Below are 20,308 nucleotides of genomic sequence, written 5' to 3' on the forward strand. Positions count from 1 at the left end.
GCTAAACATTCCCACGTGGTAAATTTCTGCATTAAAAGCTTTTTGCAAAAAAAAGTCACATCAGCATCGCTTCCAATGTTTAGATGAGAAACTTTTGTCAAAATATGTCTAAAGAAAATGTAGCATGAGTGGAGCTGGGGAATGGGAGTCGGAGGCAGTGGTTATCTGATCCCAAGTCCGTGAAGTAAATTATAACTTCCTTCCATGGTGCTTTTGGGACTGACAATTGTTTAAGTGGAGCTGCAGCATTTTGAACTTAACAAATTTCACTTCCTCGTGTGGCAGGTGGTGGAGTGTGTTTGCATTTTTAGATTGCAGTTTAGGATCACACCCTGCTGGATTTTTAGTCGCTTTGGTTACGGGGCTGTCCCTGTTTTGGTGTGCTGCAAATTAACTCACAATTGGGCAGATTTAGTGCCTCATTCAGTAAATGCATTTCATATCCATGGTGCATATTTTTGTTATTTCATGTAGTCTTCCGCTGGAAAAATGGCTGTGGATTTTGCACAGGAAGTGATGAGCTGGTTACTCAACTTCTGCTCAGCCTTTTCCTACGCAACCAGCTTTTAGCTGACTTTACAGTTCTTGTTATTTGTTTGCAAGAACAGTAAGTTATTAAAGTTCACAGTAACATCCCCCTTGTACAGATACATCCCTCACAGCATTTTGGCAACAGCATTGACTTTGGGGCAGAGGAATGTCTTCAAGTAAATCATCCATCATACATATAATCATTAAGCGGCACGGTGTTGTGTACTCTTTGTCCCTCTGTTGCAAAACGGTGGATTAGAAGACCTAGTTTAGTCCCTGCAGAGAAGTCCTCACCTCTGACAATCAGCACGTCATCATCAAACTGCTTTTTCCAAGCATCAAACAGGATCTTTGGATCTCCTGGACACTCCAGAAAAATCTAAGGAGGTTGCAACGTAAGTCGGGTCATCTTCTTTCACCATTTTATCCTCATCGCCACGTGTTAGATTTTTATTTTATAATAAATGCAAACATAGCTGACTGATGCACTAGGCTTATTCTGTCTGGTTTTTTTTCCTTGTCACCTCCTCACTGGGTATGTATTCAGAGAATCTCTAATGTGGGACTGTACAGGATTAAATTCTGGGCATTGTGAAGTGTTAAAATTAAAGACTGCTGCTGACTGCTGTTGTTGGATTATTAGAATATATACTAAGTGGAAATAAACCATTGTATTGAATGTATTTATTCTGTTTATTTTGCTTGTACGTAACAATAAAATGTCAACAATTATATGACATGGGAGATGTCCCTTTTGTTCCGTTTTCAATTCCAACATCTGCTTTTTCACTGCAATTCTATGGATTTCAAGGGAGCTTCAGAGTCAATTAATTGACTAAAAGATTGCAACACACCTGCACGTGTGCACGCACACATACGGTTGCTTTTTTTCACCGCACAAGTAAGATGATTCAGTCCATGATAAGGAAGTTGGTGATGCTTAAAGATTTCATAATAGACCTTAGTCAGAATTTGGTTCTACGATTAACCACAATGCAGAAAGTTTGGCACAGATAAATTGAGGACGTTTGTTCCTGACGCCTTAAATGAATAAAATGGACGTGAAGTTGCAGTTTACCTTAAAGTAAGATGCTTTAACTGCACCAGTCCAAAGAAATAATGGTTGCACATCTCACAGATGTGCTTAAGAGTATTTGTCCGTCTTTCCTCCTCTGTAGACACTGAAAACTACAAAAACAAAGACATAAAAACATTTGAAATATGCATATCTTATCATTCTTAGAAGTCTCTCAAGAAGTGTCCAGTATTTAGACAAGAGCTCATTAAATTGTCCATTCAAGGCCGCTTATTCAACCTTATGAACTGATACAAAACCATATAAAAGTACAAAACGGCATTTACCATGTGCACCTCCTGGAAAATGCAGAATATCACCCTACTGCTTCAACCCATAATGCCACAGGTGCGACCTCTGAACTCTAATCATGTCACCTGTTCCTCGAGATTAAATCTGATTTAAACGTACATAAGGAACAGTACATCCATTTTACATATTTGAAATCAGCATTTATTGACCATGAACTGAAGCATGAATGAAATTAGCTCAAAAATGTAAAATAAACATTTCAATTTAATTTCACGAAAAATGTCTCAGACAGTTACACTGCCTGACCATGAAATCTGTGCAAATATCAGCCATAGCATGGTTTTGTATGCAGACAGACGTTCATCAAACATTGTCTGTACAGCAGTGTGGCTTTTTGCATTAAAGTTGGCAAATATAACTTTTGCCTTTGAAGTTTTTGTGTTTTCAACTGGGTGTAATTTCAGTGAGGTTGTATGTTCAGTCTCTTTATTTCAACTAGCTTATGTTGTGGGACACAATGGGCACTCTGTTATTCTCCAGTATGTAATTAAAAAATGGTGGTTGGTGATCCTAAAATTTACTACTTGATGCTTACAGGTGCAGAAAATGGCGAAGCGACTCCTGCAGATCCTTGCCTTGTGGACTTTTGTGATCGGCATTGTGCAGTGCTGTCCAGAATTGTGCCACTGCCAAGATACTAGAAGTGGCTACCTCTTTGCAGACTGTTCTTACAAAGACCTGCTGGAGGTACCTGTTGGTCTCCCCTCCAACGTCTTCGCTGTGAGCCTTGCAGGCAACAAGATCAAAGTTCTGAAAAGTAAAAGCTTCATCAATATCACGCAGGTCACCGCTCTCTGGTTGGAAGACAATGAGATTGTCACAATAGAAAGAGGCACACTGGCGCCCCTGACTCAGCTTTTCAACATGGACATCAGTCACAATAAGATTGTGAACTTTCCTTGGGAGGATCTGGTCAACCTCACAGCTCTTCGAACTCTAAAAATGAACAACAATGAGATGGTGAACCTTCCAATGGATGCCTTTTCCACACTCAAACACCTGCGGTTTCTGCAAATCAACAACAACAAATTCACCACCATTATGCAGGGTACCTTTAGTGCTCTCTCCTCTTTGTCTTTTCTTTAACCAAACATTGAGGAATAAGACCTCGATGAAGGTGTCATGGTCATCTTAAACCGTGTGACAATGGTATGACATAAAGGGCGACAGTAGCTCAGTTGGTAGAGCAGGTCGTCTCATAACCGGAAGATTGGTGGTTCGATCCCCGCTCCTGCAGGTGTAAAACTGTTGTTGTGTCCTTGGGCAAGACACTTCACCCACGTTGCTTATTATGACAGTTGTGAGAGTGAATGGTTGGTGGTGGTCGGAGGGGCCGATGGCGCAGATTGGCAGCCTCGCTTCCGTCAGTCTGCCCCAGGGCAGCTGTGGCTACAGTAGTAGCTTACCACCACACAGTATGGTGTGAATGAATAATGCAATGTGAAGCGTCTTTGAGTGTCCTGAAAAACGCTATATAAAACCAATGCATTATTATTATTATAGAGTTCTGGTTCCAATGCCATATGTTTCTGCATTCGCCAAAACTAGCAGATGTTGTGTTTAAATAAATGTCTTTTTATACCTTTTACCTTCAATACTGTGTGTTTCCAAACTGTCTAAACAGATATTCTTGATGAATAATCATACAATTTACCTCACTGAATTAAAATGTATATTGCTGTAATTATCTGAAAAATGCTTAAAAATAGATGTTGAATAAAACAAAACACAAGTGAATGTTATCTGAAGTGTTATTTCAGAATTTTCTGGGTAGTCCAGTCAGTGTCTGTCAAAATGTACTGCTGGTTCCTGGTGGTCATGTGGGGCGGGCCCAGAGTGCCAAACACTGCCTTTGTTGAAAATAAAGCTCATTTTGTTGTCCAATAGAGAAGTCAAAAATCCATAAAGCAAAGTTCTCAGAAGCAAAGTTCTCAAAAATCACTGAGGAGCTGCAGCACAAGAACAAAGTCCACAAAAAAAGATGAGCTACAAAAAAAAGAGACAGAATGCTGAAGGTAGAAAACACAGACGATTGACTGACAACCAGAACAGACAAGGACAGACCTTTATAGCCCAAGGCACCGGGTTACGACAACACTCAGGTGGTGGAACAGTGATGTAAATCAAATTTTAATTTCATCATCACTTGCACATTAAATCGAATAATGGCACAAATGATCGGCTGTGGACCCAGACCCAAGTTTTTTTCATGTACAAAACTATGATGAACTACACTCAACAAAAAAAATAAACGCAACACTTTTGTTTTTGTTCCCATTTCTCATTAGATGAGGGAGCGGGCAATTGGCATGCTGACAGCAGGAATGTCAACCAGATCTATTGCTCGTGCATTGAATGATCATTTCTCCACAATAAGCCATCTCCAAAGGTGTTTCAGAGAATATCCAGCAACTTCGCACAGCCTTGGAAGAGGAGTGAACCAAAATTCCACCGGCCACAATTGACAATCTGATGAACTCTATGCGAAGACGATGTGTTGCACTGCATGAGGCAAATGGTGGTCACACCAGATACTGACTGGTTCTGAGTCCCCAGACCCCCAATAAAGCAAAAAAAAAAGAAAAAAGCACATTTCAGGGTGGCCTTGTGGACAGTCTAAGGCACACCTGGGCACTAATCATGGTGTCTGATGAGCATCTTGATGTGGCATACCTGTGAGGTGGGATGGATTATCTCACCAAAAGCAGAAGTGCTCACTATCACACATTTAGACAGATTTGTGAACAATGTTTGAAAGAAATGGTAATATTGTGTATCTGGAATGAATTTTAGATCTTTAAGTCCATCTCATGAAAAATGGGAGCAAAAACAAAAGTGTTGCGTTTATATTTTTGTTGGATATAGAAGCGTTAAATGAACACTCCTTTGATTTTATTTTTTTAATTAAACCTTTATTTATCCAGGAAAGTCCCATTGAGATTAAAACCTCTTTTTTAAGGGAGTCCTGGGGGTTACAGAGTTACAAATCAGAGTCCTACACTGGGTTGGGTACCTGCAAAAACAGCTGATTTGCGGGTGGTTTTTAAAAGCTTTTTTTTTCTCGGGTTCGGATCTGGGTGGGAAAAATAGCTTGCGGGTCGGGTCGGGGGAAAAAAAGCCGGAGTGCGCCTCCTCCGCGCTCAGATCCGTAACCGCACCCCGTCGGAGGAGCGAGGACACTTCTGCTTCGAGAGCGGCCGCCCCCGCAGGGCATGCGAGCCGCGTACGAAGAATTTCATTGAAGAGAGGCGGGCGACAGGCGAACTGCAGGGCATAGCTGCTTCTCAGCGTCCTGGACAGCCAGGGAGAAAGCGGTCCCAACATAGCACGCCACGTCCAAAAGCGGAGCGTGAGCGGCTGTACCACGGCCTGTGGTGACGGCCCACCTGTCCTCCTGGCCTCGGCAGACGGGGGCCCCCTGCGAAAGGGCCGTGGAGAGGGCGTCTCTTGAATGAGCGCGGGCGGCTGCTTCGGGGCCGCGGACCGGCACTTTGATGGAGACAACCCGGGCAGAGGCGGCATGATTCCGGAGTTTCCCGGGCCACTGACCTCGGAAATGATGCCGGGACCGGGATGCTCAATAGCGGGAGCCCGGGCCGGCAGAGCCCCGCCGCTCTGACACTTCGCCGTGACAATACAGCCGGCGGAGAAACATCGTTGGGATTGTAATGAATGAAGCCGGGACCGGGGCACCCCACGGAGGGAACCCGGGCCGACATAAGTCCGCCGCTCTGTCGCTCCGCTGTGCTAACACGAGCGGAAGCTGGGGGATAAACGCAGCTGGAAGCGTTGCAAGTGATACCGGGACCGGGGCGCCCTGTGGCGAGAACTCGGGCCGGTGACGCTCTGCCGCTCTGACGCTTTGCTGTGCTGACACGAGCAGAAGCGGCGGGGAAACGCAGCTGAGAGCATTATGGGTGCTGCCGGGGCGGGGATGCCCCGCGGTGGGGACCTGGGCCGGCATGGCTTCGCTGCTCTGATGCTTCGTCTTGCTCACATGAGCCAAAGCCGGCGGACAATGCAGCCTGGAGTGTTTGGGAGGTGCCGGTAGGACATCGGCAGCGCTCAGCTTGCGCGGCGGGGAAGCTAGCGGCCCAAGCTCACTGCTGCGCCATGCGTCCACAGCAGCTGCCTGGCAAGAGCGTGGAGGAAGAGCCAGTGACGGCGAGTGCGTCCAGGCAATTCCGTGCGCGTTCTGCTTACCATTCTGAGCCGCTTTATCCCGGAGCGGGAGAAAGGAGGGAGAAGGGCCCAGCCGAGTTTGACACTTTTCAATCATGCAAACATGGAGGAGACGTCCGGGTGGCTCTGTGCGCGTTCTGCTCACCGTTCTATGCACCTTATCACATAGCGGGAGAAGGGAGGGGAAGAGCCCCTCTGAGCTTGATGCTTAGTCATGCAAGTACGAGAATGGGGAGGACAGCTGCTCTTTGAGAGATGTAACGGACCTGACGGCCTTATTACCTTCTGTGGAGGGGGTGTCCCATGAAGAGCACGGGCGTAAGCCTTTTTTGAAAATATGTCTATTACAGTAAGGAGAAATTTAAACTTGTCATTGTCTTTAGACAGAGCGGTCATATCGCAAAGATCAGCCAGAAATTGATACAGGGGACAAGGTGCGAAAAAACAGTTTCTAGCATACTTTTTTCAAGATGCTTTGTGCAATGTGTAAGCGTCCTGCCCGGCCAGCCAATCTTCGACTTCTGCAATTGCGTACTTTTAACCCGTCTGCTCTTCTGCAGCCTTTTGAAGGCTCTCGGCTCCACCATACGATCCTGCTTTTCGTGGGTCATAATATATTCTCTTGAATACCTGGTCTGTCTTTCTTGAAGACATGTCTGATACTGAACAGAAGAAGTCAGAGTGGTATGATTTTTATGAGTTTGAGTTTATTGAATGGTTACAAGGTCACATAACTCATATTTAAACAAGTCATCAATTCTTATTGATGACTTGCATTGACAATTAAAGTCTGTATTATATTCAGTACATGATTCACATCGATTATATTGCCCTTCTTCAGTTTATAGGCTGTTACATCAACTACAAAGGCATACAAGGCATATAAATGACAAGTGTTGAAATGATCAAAACCAACATCATGAATGATGTCACACATTGTTTGTTCAAAACCATCTGAGTTTGAGCCGTCATACACCATTTTTTTCCAGTCCACTGAAAGCGTTGTCTCTCTCACAATTGCCATCACACATTCAAAACTCCACAAATCTTCTGCATTGACATGGTCCTTTGCCTGATATACTTTATCACAATTGACACGATTAGCAATTGCATGCTTCAAAACTGAAATGTCAACAATTTTGGGAGTCGGTTTAAAAAAATACCTGCCCATTTTTTTTCTTTGTTTCTTTTCACAGGTGATTAAAGCTAGGGTTGGCAATTTGAATGAGATACATTTTTCTAAATACTGGTTAAAATGATCTTTATGACCCGATGGGAAAATATTCATAGTGTGTTTTTAAAGTAGTTTGGAAAATATCTGCTATCTGCAGCAGGAGTAAAACGGGAAAAACAGCAACCAATAGTCTTGAGGGGACACCTTTTTTTAAACCAATCAAATCCCTTCGCCGTTCGACCTGCCCCCTGCGCGTACATGTACGCGTGCACTGACCCTGGTTCAGTGTGCGCGTAGAAGGACGGAGCGTCGTTGCAGAATAGCGGAGATGAATGTTTGGGGGTTTACTTACCGGTGAGTGCGCCATAACTTGATGTAGTGCAAATAAAGAAAAATGAAGAAACGAAGCGCTGAGGACAGGTTACGCCAGGAAAGCGGAAGCGCCGTGCGCGCGGCGAACGTCTCCGCTCCCAACGGGAGCTCCTCCAATGGGGTGGAAGCTGGGCGGAGCTAGCTTGGCGGAGCCTTGGGGAGATGGTAGATGCTAACGCTAGCTTTCCAAGATCGCCAACCCTCGCTTTAAGGCTTCCAGAAATCGTAGAAATCTTCCAATAAATCTTCCCTCTTCTTATCCCCCATGATGTATGCTGCAGTGATCTCTTCAACCTTTTCCAGAATGTGATCTTCTTCCCTCATATCATAAAGGAATGCGTCGGCTGCTCCTTCCACTCCAGCCTCCACTATATCCAACCCGGCTTTCTCCAGGGTATACTTGAGAGCCGGGAGAAATTCCCAGGAAAGCAAGCCCACCGTTAATTCTTCAAAGTGAGCATAAAAATATCCGCTGCCGGGAGGGTAGAGACAGGCATGTTGAATTTGACTCGGGTGATCTATTTGACACCCATAGCAGTTTTTCTTTATATGCTGTTGTACGACAACTTTCACGGCTCTAGCCACACAAGCTTTTACAATATCCAGGAAATCGCTACTCGTTGACAATCAAGACTGTGGCGGAGGTGACTCCGGTCTGTCGTTGAAGAGAGTGGGCCCTGTGTAGACTCTAGCAGGGCGAGGCAGAGGTGACTCCGCTGTGCTGTTGAAGAGAGTGGGCGGGGTGCAGACTCCACCAGACGTAGGCAGAGGTATCCTTGGCCTGCTGTTGAAGAGAGTAGGTCCAGTGTAGACTCTATCAGGCCAGGGGAGAGGTGTCCCCAGCATGTTGAAGAGAGTGGGCCCGGTGTAGACCCCAGCCGGCGGTGGGTCTTCAAAGCTCTTATACTCCTCCCCCCAGTATGAGCAGTACGGCGGAGGACCGCATGGTACATCCCCCGCAACACCCGCCTTGAGAGTCTGCAGAACACGACCCACCATTCGAGGAGCTTATGAATCCTTCAGCACGATCGTTCGGCATCTCCGCTTCTTCTTCGGTTTTACACACCACATGAAGGGGTGAATCATCCTCCAGACATCATTGGAAAATTGGTTTATACAGCTTAGTATCTCCTGAAAACTCTTGAGAAAGGTTCGGCCGCAGTCTGAGAAGATCTTCATCGTGAAGATCATCCCCAGGTGAGTCTGAAGCGTTGATTGGAAAATCCGACATGTTGCAGTGTATGAGTGTTGCATTCTGACTATTCGTGCTTCAAGCGTTCAAATATATATTACAGTTGTAGAGGAAGGGCTGGGGGGCGGGGCACGAGGAGGGGCGGGCGGGGACCGAGGGAAGGGCTCTCTCTAGTTCAGCGCATCAATCGGGTCTACAGAGCACCCCCTGCCGGAGCGGGGGTGCACGTGATACCCAGAGCATGTAGTAGCTGGGGTATGTGGGGGCTATGCCCTCTGCCCGCAACACACATCACTGACTGGCCGCTCAGCCGAGAGACGCGCTAGCGGCCGCATGCTATCACGAGGCCACCGCAGTGACAGCGGGAACGGCGGGTCCCGCCCGTCACCTGAGTGAGCAGCTGATATGTAACAATCAGAAAGAACGCAGCGGCCGGTGGAAGAGGAGGCTGATCCCCCGACACACAACACACCTCACTGACTTGCCGCCTAGCCGAGCCAGACATTTAATGCTCTCTGTGGTGGGTACACCGGGACAGTTTACTCTCGATAGTTTGAAGATATTCAGAATCCTGTCGTTTTTATGGAACAACCTCCGGTGTTGTGCAGAGTTCTGCCTTCAGGTTTTTAGCAGCAAATGTAAACTCCATAAAACAGTTCTTTCTGTCGGTTTTATCAGTAACTACAAAAGACCCAAAGTAATCGGAAAAGCTGGGATTTTTTTAGCGTTAGAATTTGCCTCATCTGAAACAGAACTGCTGCTTTTGTCAATCAGTGTGTGTTTACACAGGCAACCATTGGAAACAGCCGCAGAATGGCATTACTCTGTCACGACAGTACATGTTGAACCATTTAATCCAAGCATATCCAGAAATTAGGCGAGATGCGCCTATCTCTTTCTTTTGGACTAAGTTGGGCTCTTCCTTTTGTGAAAACAGTGATAGCTGGCTGAAATCCCAATCCAGCATCAGCAAGACGGTCCTGGGTTCAAATCAAGCCCGGGGCCATTCTGTGTGGAGCTGGTATGTTTTTCCTGTGTTTGCGTGGATTCCCTCCTGGTACTCCAGCTTCCTCCCCCGGTACAAAAACATGCATGTGAAGTAAATTGCCTCTCGGTGTGTGTGATTATCTGTTCCTATGTGATGCACTGGAGTCCGGTCCAGGCTGGACCCTGCCGGTGCCCACAAGCAGCCGGGACTGACTCTGGTAACCCTGAACAGGATAAGTGATTCCGAAAACGAATGAATTTCAATATAATACACAGTGTGTTGTTCCTGGGATGACTGTGAAGGTTGGAAATATCTGTATTGAGGTTGACAGAAGTGTCTGTAAAAAAACGGACAATGTCCTGGTAGAAAATCATCAGAATATTTTCAATCATTTTACAGATGTTTCTGTTACAGTGTCGATAATTTTGAGTGCAGTTTTCAAAGACAAAAAATTGTGTAATATTACTTTTTTTAAGGATGATATTCAAATAATTCAGTATAAATGTAAATATAATTTGTATTTTATGGAAACTTAAAAGATTCCAAAACATCGCTTAAAAATACTTGTGTAATCTGTTATACAAACAAATGTGAATGCAGTGAGCTTGTCGGGGTTCACAGAGCAGAGCTTCTTACTCTTCGCCTTCCTCCTTCAGCTTCATCTGCTAGGTCTTCACGAAACACATTGTAAAAAAAATGCTTTAAGAATCTGAAATTTCAAGATAACATGATGTGACACATTAAGCTTTCTTCATTTTTGCTTGTTGTTGTTGACATAGCTGAGGTTTACAAGTTCTGACAGGAGTTTTGTCAACTTGGATCTTTTTGTTGACTTCATTATGATAATCCTGCAAGGCTGAACCAGAAAGAGTTCTGGTTCCAGTGTCATGTCTTTCTGCATTCGCCAAATGGAGATATTCTTTTAGAATAAATGTCGAAAACTGTTTACCTTCAATGCTGTGTATTTCCCAATTGACTGAACACAGATATTCTTGATGAAAAACCATGCAATAGTTACTATTATTGCTTTTAACTGTATGAAATGTGCTACTTAAATAAAGGTTGATCTGATTGAATGACACATGAGGGCTTTTTAGTTATTGACCTGAAAATGCTGAGATGTCTTGAAGGCCATCTGGTTGCTTTTTTCACAAGTAAGATGATTCAGTCCATCATGAGGAAGTTGGTGACGCTTAAAGATTTGATAATAGACCTCAGTCAGCATTTGGTTCTATGATTAACCACGATGCAGAAAGTTTGGCACGGATAAATTGAGGACATTTGTTCCTGATGGCTTAAATGAATAAAATGAATGTGAAATTGCAGTTTACCTTAAAGTAAAATGCTTTGTAACTGCACCAGTCCAAAGAAATAATGGTCGCACATCTCACAGATGTGTTTTAGAGTTTTATTCCATCTTTCCTCCTCTGTAGACACTGTGAAAACTACAAAAACAAAGACATAAAAACATTTGAAATATGCATATCTTATCATTCTTAGAAGTCTCTCAACAAATGTCCAGCATTTATACAAGTGCAAGATTAAATTGTCCATTCAAGGCCGGTTATTCAACATTATAAACTCATACAAAACCATATAAAGACTACAAAATGGCATTTACCATGTGCACCTCCTGGACAATGCTGAATATCGCCCTACTACTTCACCCCATAATGCCACAGGTGCGACCTCTGAACTCTCATCATGTGACCTGTTCCTCTAAATTAAAACTGATTTAAACTTACATAAGGAACAGTACATCCATTTTACAAATTTGAAATCAGCATTTATTGATGATGAATTGAAACATTAATGAAATCATGAGAAAAATGTAAAATAAACATTTCAATTTAATTTCAGGAAAAATGTCTCAGTTACACTGCCTGACCCTGAAATCTGTGCAAATATCAACCACAGCATGGTTTTGTATGCAGACAGACGTTCATCAAACATTGTTTGTACAGCAATGTGGCTTTTTGCACTAAAACTGACAAATATAACTTTTGCCTTTGAGTTTGTTGCTTTTTAACTGGGTGTAATTTCAGTTAGGTTGTATGTTGACTCTCTTTATTTTAACTAGTTTATGTTGTGTGACACAATGAACACTGTTTTATTCTACCATATGTGATTACAAAATGAGTGATCCTAATATTTACTGCTTGATGCTTTCAGGTGCAGAAAATGGCTAAACGACAGTGTGGGCATCCCACTGTCTGTCAGGGTCGGGGTGCTGGTGCCCTCAGTGGGCTTTGCCTGCCACTCACGGTGTGGACGGCCCCAGTGGTGGCATTTTCTCTGCTCCTCAGTGCCACCACGTCACCCTAATGTAAGTCATGTGAGCACACAAAGGTGATATTTAAAATAAAGACTGATCTGATTTGATAACAGATGAAGGTTTTTTGAATTACTGAGCTGAAAATGCTGAGATGTCTCAAAAGCCAACAGGAGAAAGACTCAAAGAAATCCAACATGCTTTAATTTCCCGCTACTCCCTGGTGAACCGTCTCCAGGAGACGATGCAGAGACGTCTGAGTAATAAGCGGAGATCTGACTTGCCACGGCCAATGAGATTGGCCTTAAACTTTGCCCAGGAAGTGATGAGCTTGCTGCCTCTTTTTACCCAATATCTGCTCAGCCTTTTCCTAGACTGGTGTTTGGCTGCCTTCTCAGTTCCTGTTTTTTTTTCTACCAAGAACATTAGGTTAAATAAGTTGACAGTAACATCCCCTGTTGTAGATATATCCTTCACAGGCTTTAGAAAACAGCATTGACCTTTGGGCTGTATATTGTGATCAGAGAGATTATCCATCGTAAGTTAGTCGGCAGCAAGGTATTCTTTATCCCTCTGTTCCAAAACCGTAGATTAGAAGACCTCTTTTCCTCTCCACAGAGAAGTGCTCGCCTCCGAAAACCAGCAGATCATCATCGAACAGCTTTTCCAAGCATCAGACGGTATCTTTGGATCTCCTGGACACTCCACAGAACTCTAAGGTGGTTGATAGGTAAGTAGAGCCATCCTCTTCCACTCCTTTATCCTCATCACCAGATGTTGGGTTAAGTGTTGAAGTTAGAGACTGCTGCTGACGACTCTCTTGGGTTATTAGACTAGATACTAAGTGGAAATAAACCATTTGATTGTTCACTGAATGTATTTATTTTCTTAATTTTACTGGCGTGTGTTGACAATAATAATCCATGGAGGATGTCCCTTTTGTTCCATTTTCCATTCCGCTATGTGCTTCGTCACTGCAGTTAGAAAGCCATTCTGCAGAATGCAAGGGAGCTTCAGGGTTACAAAAGAAGAACACTGTTTTAGCACTGGAAATCATCCCTGAGCAGAACTTTTATTCTACTATCACACCTGTCGAAATACTGGACCCCCCCAGGCCCAAAGGGAGGACGTGGGCCTGACCTCTGATGGGCTCACCACCCACCGAGGGAAAAGTAGGGGCTGGGTGAAGGGTGGATTGGGTGGCAGCTGATGGCAGGGTGCCCAGCAACAAGATCCCCGGACACAGAGACGAGCTCTACTAGAGCTGGAGGAAATGTGTGGGCACAGGGAAGTCTGGACATCACTACTTAGACTGCTACCACCTTGAACCGGTCCCACATAAGCAGTTGGGTGGCTGTGGTTCAGTGGGGAGAGCAGTCGTCGCACAATTGAGTCGTTGTGAGTTTGATTCCTGTCTCCCCCTGTCTGCATGTCGACAGGGGGCCCAGCTTGCCCGACTTGCTTGGGCAAGACACTGAACCATTAATTGCCCGCCCCCCACCCCCCATAATAAAATTGTAGAATTATAGTTGAAGATGGATGGATGTAGGGTTGGTGATCCTAATATTTACCACTTGATGCTTACAGGTGCAGAAAATGGCGAAACAACTCCTGCAGATCCTTGCCTTGTGGACTTTTGTGATCGGCATTGTGCAGTGCTGTCCAAAGCAGTGCAGCTGCCACGATAGATATGGCAACCACGTGGCAGCCTGTGCTTACAAAGACCTGCGGGAGGTACCTGTTGGTCTCCCCTCCAATGTCTCCTCTGTGATCCTTTCGTCAAACAAGATCAAATTTCTGAAAAGTAAAAGCTTCATCAACGTCACGCAGGCCACTGCTCTCTATCTGGCTCGCAATGAAATGGTCACAATAGAAAGAGGCACGCTGGCGCCCCTGACTCAGCTTCTCATTCTGGACATCAGTTCCAATAAGATTGTGAACTTTCCATGGGAGGATCTGGTCAACCTCACAGCTCTTCATATTTTAAAAATTAACAACAATGAGATGGTGAACCTTCCAATGGATGCCTTTTCCACACTCGAAGACATGCGATTTCTGCACATCAACAACAACAAATTCACCACCATTGTGCAGGGTACCTTCAGTGCTCTCTCCTATTTGTCCCATCTTCAGATTTTTGACAACCCTTTTGCCTGCTCCTGCAGTCTGGAGTGGCTCAGGGATTGGATTTCTACAACAAAAATTTCCGTCCCTGAGTTGACCTCAATTGTGTGTGACACCCCTGAAAACCTGAAAGGTATGATGGTCACAAATATTACTAAACTGGACTGTGAGGCTCCTGCTGTCACTGTAACATCTCAGCCAAACATTGATGAATCAGATCTCTATGAAGGTGTCATGGTCATCTTAAACTGTGTGACAAAGGGAAGCCCCACGCCACAGGTCAGCTGGGAGGTGACTGTTGGAAATCAAAATTATATGTTTCCTTTGCCCTCCACTGGAGAAATGAATGATAAGCCCATTAATGATAAGACAACCAGGAACAGATTCCTTGTTTTCAGAAACGGCTCTCTCATTATTCCTCGTTTGAGTGAAAAGGAGAATGGTAATTACAGCTGCACTGCAGTCAATGACTTAGGCAAGGCAGAGAGCGGCGTTAAAGTGGTCCTGACTGTTTCACCAGGAACCTCATCCTCAACACCTGGCTTCAGTCCACCTGCAGAATCCATCACTTTGACTTTATTGACAATTTTAATTTCTTCTGGAATCATCCATCTCTCTTTGGGAGATATGGAGTCCACCTGGATCAGCTAGGCAGCCGAACCCGAGCGGCTGACATTCGACATGTTGTCTGGACTTCTCCTCGTGCATGACTGTTGATGTGTTGTGCTCCCCCTCCACACTGTAAGCTCCAACAGTTCTACTTGGTCATAATTAATTAGGGTGAAACAGTCAAAAGTTTAGATTTTTGCCATTTTACTGGAAACTGGTTAGGAAACTGAGGTATCACACAGCAAAAACTTCAAGCAAAAATGTTCTTGATTTCAGAGAATTTTCTCTTAAATCAATTCTTTCTATCTTGATGAAATATAATATTTAAGTCAATTTATCTGACTTTATCTGAAATCAAATAAAATGAGACATTTTCACTCAAAAAAAGTTCAAAAAACATGCTCAGATTTGGATTTTTTGTAGTGCTGTCAGAAACCAGGACTTGAAAGGATCTAGACAGTTTGAAGGCAGGATCGAGAGGTGCTGACCCCTCGTTATGGACAGACATTTCATTCATGGACATTTAATGCTCTCTGGTGGGTACACCGGGACAGTTTACTCACGATAGTTTGAAGGTATTCAGAATCCTGACGATTTTGTAGAACAACCTCCGGTGTTGTGCAGAGTTCCACCTGCAGGTTTCAGCAGCAAATGGAAACCGCACGAGACAATACTTTCTGTCAGTTTTATCAGTAACTGCAAAAGACACAAAGTACATCAAAAAAGCTGGGATTTTTTTAGCATTAGAATTTGTCATCTGAAACAGAACTGCTGCTGTTGTCAATCAGTGTGTGTTTACACAGACGACCGTTGGAAACAGCTGCAGAATGGCATTACTCTGTCAGGAGTCACGACAGTACATGTTGAACCATTTTATTCAAGAATATCCAGAAATTAGGAGAGATGCGCCTATCTCTTTCTTTTGGACTCAGTTGGGCTCTTCCTCCTGTGAAAACAGGGATAGCTGGCTTAATTCCCAGTGTAGCCATGAGGAAGCCCCGCAATGAAATATGATGAAATTTCAAGAACAATCCAGCATCAGCAAGATGATCCTGGGTTCAAATCAAGCCCGGGGCCTTTCTGTGTGGAGTTGGCATGTTTTTCCTGTGTTTGTGTGGATTCTCTCCTGATACTCCAGCTTCCTCCCCCGGTACAAACAAATGCATGTGAAGTAAATTGCCTCTCGGTGTGTGTGACTGTCTGTCCCGATGTGATGCACTGGAGTCCGGTCCAGGCTGGACCCTGCCGTTGCCCACAAGCAGCCGGGACTGACTCTGGTAACCATGAACAGGATAAGTGATTAAAAAAACAAATGAATTTCAATATAATATACAGCGTGTTGTTACTGGGATGACTGTGATGTTTGGAGATATCTGTATTGAGGTTGACAGAAGTGTCTGCAGAAAAACGGACAATGTTCTGGCAGAAAATCGCCAGAATATTTTCGATTATTTTACAGATGTTTTTGTTACAGTGACGATAATTTTGAGTGCAGTTTTCACAGATGGAAAGTTGTGTAATATTACTTTTATTTAAGGATAATATTCAGATAATTCAGTATAAATATAAATATAATTTGTTTTTTATGGAAACTTAATAGTTTCCACAACATCACTTAAAAATACTTGTGTAATCTGTTATACAAACAAATATGAGTGCAGAGAGCTTGTCGGGGTTCACAGAGCAGAGCTTCTCACTCTTCGCCTTCCTCCTTCAGCTTCATCTGCTCGGTCTTCTCGAAGCACATTGTAAAAACAAAAATGCTTTGAAAATCTGGAAATTCAAGATAACATGATGTGACACATTGAACTTTCTTAATTTTTGCTTCTTGTTGTTGACATTGCTGAGGTTTACAAGTTCTGACAGGAGTTTTGTCAACTTGAATCTTTTTGTTGACTTCATTAGGATAATCCTGCAAGGCTGAACCAGAAAGAGTTCTGGTTCCAGTGTCATGTGTTTCTGCATTCACCAAATGGAGATATTCTTTTTGAATAAATGTCAAAACCTTTTTACCTTCAATGCTGTGTATTTCCCAATTGACTGAACACAGATATTCTTGATGAATAATCATGCAATAGTTACTACTATTATTGTTTTTAACTGTATGAAATGTGTTATTTAAATAAAGGTTGATCTGATTTAATGACACATGAGGGCTTTTTAGTTATTGACCTGAAAATGCTGAGATGTCTTGAAGGCCATCTGGTTGCTTTTTTCACAAGTAAGATGATTCAGTCCATCATGAGGAAGTTGGTGACGCTTGACGTGGATTCCCTCCTGGTACTCCAGCTTCCTCCCCCGGTACAAAACAAATGCATGTGAAGTAAATTGCCTCTCAGTGTGTGTGATTGTCTGTTCCTATGTGATTCACTGGAGTCCGATCCAGGACTGATTCTGGTAACCCTGAACAGGATAAGTGATTAAAAAAACGAATTAATTTCAATATAATACATATTGTGTTGTTACTGGGATGACTGTGAAGGTTGGAAATGTCTGTATTGAGGTTGACAGAAGTGTCTGCAGAAAAACGGGCAATGTCCTGGTAGAAAATCGCCAGAATATTTTCGATTATTTTACAGATGTTTTTGTTACAGTAACGATAATTTTGAGTGCAGTTTTCACAGATGAAAAGCTGTGTAATATTACCTTTTTTAAAGATGATATTCAGATAATTCAGTATAAATGTAAATATAATTTGTATTTTATGGAAACTTAAAAGTTTCCACAACATCACTTAAAATACTTGTGTAATCTGTTATACAAACAAATATGAGTGCAGTGAGCTTGTCGGGGTTCACAGAGCAGAGCTTCTCTCTCTTCGTCTTCCTCCTTCAGCTTCATCTGCTCGGTCTTCACGAAACACACTGTAAAAACAAAAATGCTTTGAAAATCTGAAACTTCAAGATAACATGATGTGACACATTGAACTTTCTTAATTTTTGCTTCTTGTTGTTGACATTGCTGAGGTTTACAAGTTCTGACAGGAGTTTTATCAACTTGGATCTTTTTGTTCACTTCATTAGGATAATCCTGCAAGGCTGAACCAGAAAGAGTTCTGGTTCCAGTGTCATGTGTTTCTGCATTCACCAAATGAAGATATTCTTTTCGACTAAATGTCGAAAACTTTTTACCTTCAATGCTGTGTATTTCCCAATTGACTGAGCACAGATATTCTTGATGAATAATCATGCAATAGTTACTACTATTATTGCTTTTAACTGTATGAAATGTGCTATTCAAATAAAGGTTGATCTGATTTAAAGCCACAGTGCCTAACTTTTAAATGTCTATGAATATCCGTTTTAGCCAAGCCACTACTAGTGGAGATGACAAAATGCAGATTAAGCCGATCGGCTCCTCTCACATGTCGTGGGATTTTTCAAGATATATAATTCTTGCTTTGCGTGTCAACCGGCGACATTCCCGCACTGTCGCCCAGGAAATTACGCATTTTATGTCACAGCAAGAAGGGAGGGGGAGGACGCACGGAGGGTCTCATAGCAACATGCAGGAGCTCAGGCAGAATGAGGAAGCAGCAAGGCAGATAATCCAACGAAATGGCCGAGAAAAAGTCCTGAAGTGGATCCTACCACCCAAAAAAGCCTGGACAGTCGGCAGAAGGATTGCTGGTGAAGAAGGAAAGTGACCGATGGAGAAGGCAAATGAGGATTTGTATTGCCGTGGCTTTTCCTCAGTGGAGAGCGTTTGTCATAACCTCTTTGCGTTTCTGTGGCAAAAAAAAAGAAAACAATAATTACCTCTTCGGAAGAGTCCATCTTTTTTTCACCAGCTGTCCTTATTCACACAGAATAAAAATCTAACGGGCTGTGGAAATGTGAATCACCATGACAGCGGTGGGGGGGGGGGGGCACCAGGGACACTTGGGCATACGTCATGTGGAAGCGCCAGCTTTATTATTGTAGGAACGCAGAATTCCGCTAAAGGGCGACCAAAGTTACGCACTATAGCTTTAATGACAGAAGAGGCCTTTTTAATGATTGAACTGAAAATGCTGAGATGTATCGAAGGCCATTTTTCACAAGTAAGATGATTCACTCCATCATGAGGAAGTTGGTGACGCTTAAAGATGTGATAATAGACCTTAGTCAGCGTTTGGTTTTATGATTAACCACGATGCAGAAAGTTTGGCACGGATAAATTGAGGACATTTGTTCCTGATGGCTCAAATGAATAAAATGGATGTGAAATTGCAGTTTACCTAAAAGTAAAATGCTTTGTCACTGCACCAGTCCAAAGAAATAATGGTCGCACATCTCACAGATGTGTTTTAGAGTTTTATTCTGTCTTCTAAACACAGGGTACATAGGTTACAAGAAGAACAATCATCAATGGCATGTAGCAATACAATGAAATTACAGTAGTACAATGAAATTACATTGAAACGAGAGAAGGAGCCGAACTGGGAGCCGGTTCCACATGGTAGGAGCCCGGGGTTCAGTAAGCGCTTACACCCACTGGGTCCAGGTTACCTCGATTAATCAGTGGAGCAGCTGTTTTGTTTGATGCCCAATTAGAACAAGCTGTCTCAATGGATCAGCCGTGATTGATGTTCAGTCTGCGATCCCTCAAGCACAGCCTCTTCGTCCAGGGTTTTAGTGTTCTGACTTTTTGGTCTCCCACAGTGGAAAGAGAGAGAGAGAGGGGGAGAGATCATTTTATTTCCATTGAAGTGGACACAGGTTCACAGATTTAAACAATAAATCCACGACTCATTTTCCCAACATCACCTTACAGAACAGTTACATAATATTTGAGAGAGAGAGAGAGAGGACGTGACCCCTAACTTTAAGCTTTATTGAATAGAAAGGTCTTAAGCCTCGTCTTAAAAACCGAGACTGTGTCAGCCTCCCTTACAGACACTGGGACCTGGTTCCACATAACAGGAGCCTGATAGCTAAAGGCTCTGCCTCCTGTTCTACTTTTAGAGAACCGAGGAACCTCCACCAAACCAACACTCTGAGAAGGAAGTGTTCTCCTGGGACCGTATGGGACTAATAGCTGTTTAAGATATGATGGGGCCTGGTTGTTCAGGGCTTTATAGGTTAAGAAGACGATTTTAAATTCTATTCTATATTTAACAGGAAGCCAGTGAAGGGAAGCTAATATTGGGGTGATATGATCTCTCCGACTGGTTCTTGTGAGAACTCTTGCTGCAGCATTTTGAACGAGTTGGAGACTTTTTAGGCAGTTATTGGGGCCCCCTGATAACAAAGAATTACAGTAGTCTACTCTGGAGGTAACAAATGCATGGATTAATTTCTCAGCATCACTTTGAGTCAGCATGTTCCTGATTTTAGAAATATTACGCAGGTGAAAGAAGGAGGTCCGACAGACCTGTTTAATGTGGGAGTGAAGGGATAAGTCTTGGTCAAAGATCACTCCCAGGTTCCTCACAGTGTTACTGGGAGTTAAAGCAACACCATCTGGGGTCAGTATTTGATTAGATAATTTTTCTC

General features: G+C 43.4%; 2 protein-coding genes across 2 annotated transcripts; both read left to right on the top strand.

The window, feature by feature from the left end:
• Nucleotides 1-656: 656 nt before the first annotated feature.
• On the top strand, nt 657-3,188 carry LOC115392304 (immunoglobulin superfamily containing leucine-rich repeat protein 2-like). The gene is made up of 2 exons (XM_030096891.1): nt 657-926; nt 2,456-3,188. Exon 2 carries the CDS (start codon nt 2,465-2,467, stop codon nt 3,002-3,004), a length of 540 nt encoding a protein of 179 aa, XP_029952751.1. The 5' UTR covers nt 657-926; nt 2,456-2,464; the 3' UTR covers nt 3,005-3,188.
• Nucleotides 3,189-12,517: 9,329 nt separating this feature from the next.
• Nucleotides 12,518-16,931, top strand: LOC115391612 (immunoglobulin superfamily containing leucine-rich repeat protein-like). The gene is made up of 3 exons (XM_030095891.1): nt 12,518-12,636; nt 12,717-12,828; nt 13,686-16,931. Exon 3 carries the CDS (start codon nt 13,695-13,697, stop codon nt 14,871-14,873), a length of 1,179 nt encoding a protein of 392 aa, XP_029951751.1. The 5' UTR covers nt 12,518-12,636; nt 12,717-12,828; nt 13,686-13,694; the 3' UTR covers nt 14,874-16,931.
• Nucleotides 16,932-20,308: the final 3,377 nt, after the last annotated feature.

Source organism: Salarias fasciatus, chromosome 7, assembly GCF_902148845.1.
Source record: "Salarias fasciatus chromosome 7, fSalaFa1.1, whole genome shotgun sequence".
NCBI classification, from domain to species: Eukaryota; Metazoa; Chordata; class Actinopteri; order Blenniiformes; family Blenniidae; genus Salarias; species Salarias fasciatus.

Excerpts from the sequence above, each read along its gene's own strand:
- LOC115392304 (XM_030096891.1), top strand. The coding sequence starts at position 2,465 with ATGGCGAAGCGACTCCTGCAGATCCTTGCCTTGTGGACTTTTGTGATC.
- LOC115391612 (XM_030095891.1), top strand. The coding sequence starts at position 13,695 with ATGGCGAAACAACTCCTGCAGATCCTTGCCTTGTGGACTTTTGTGATC.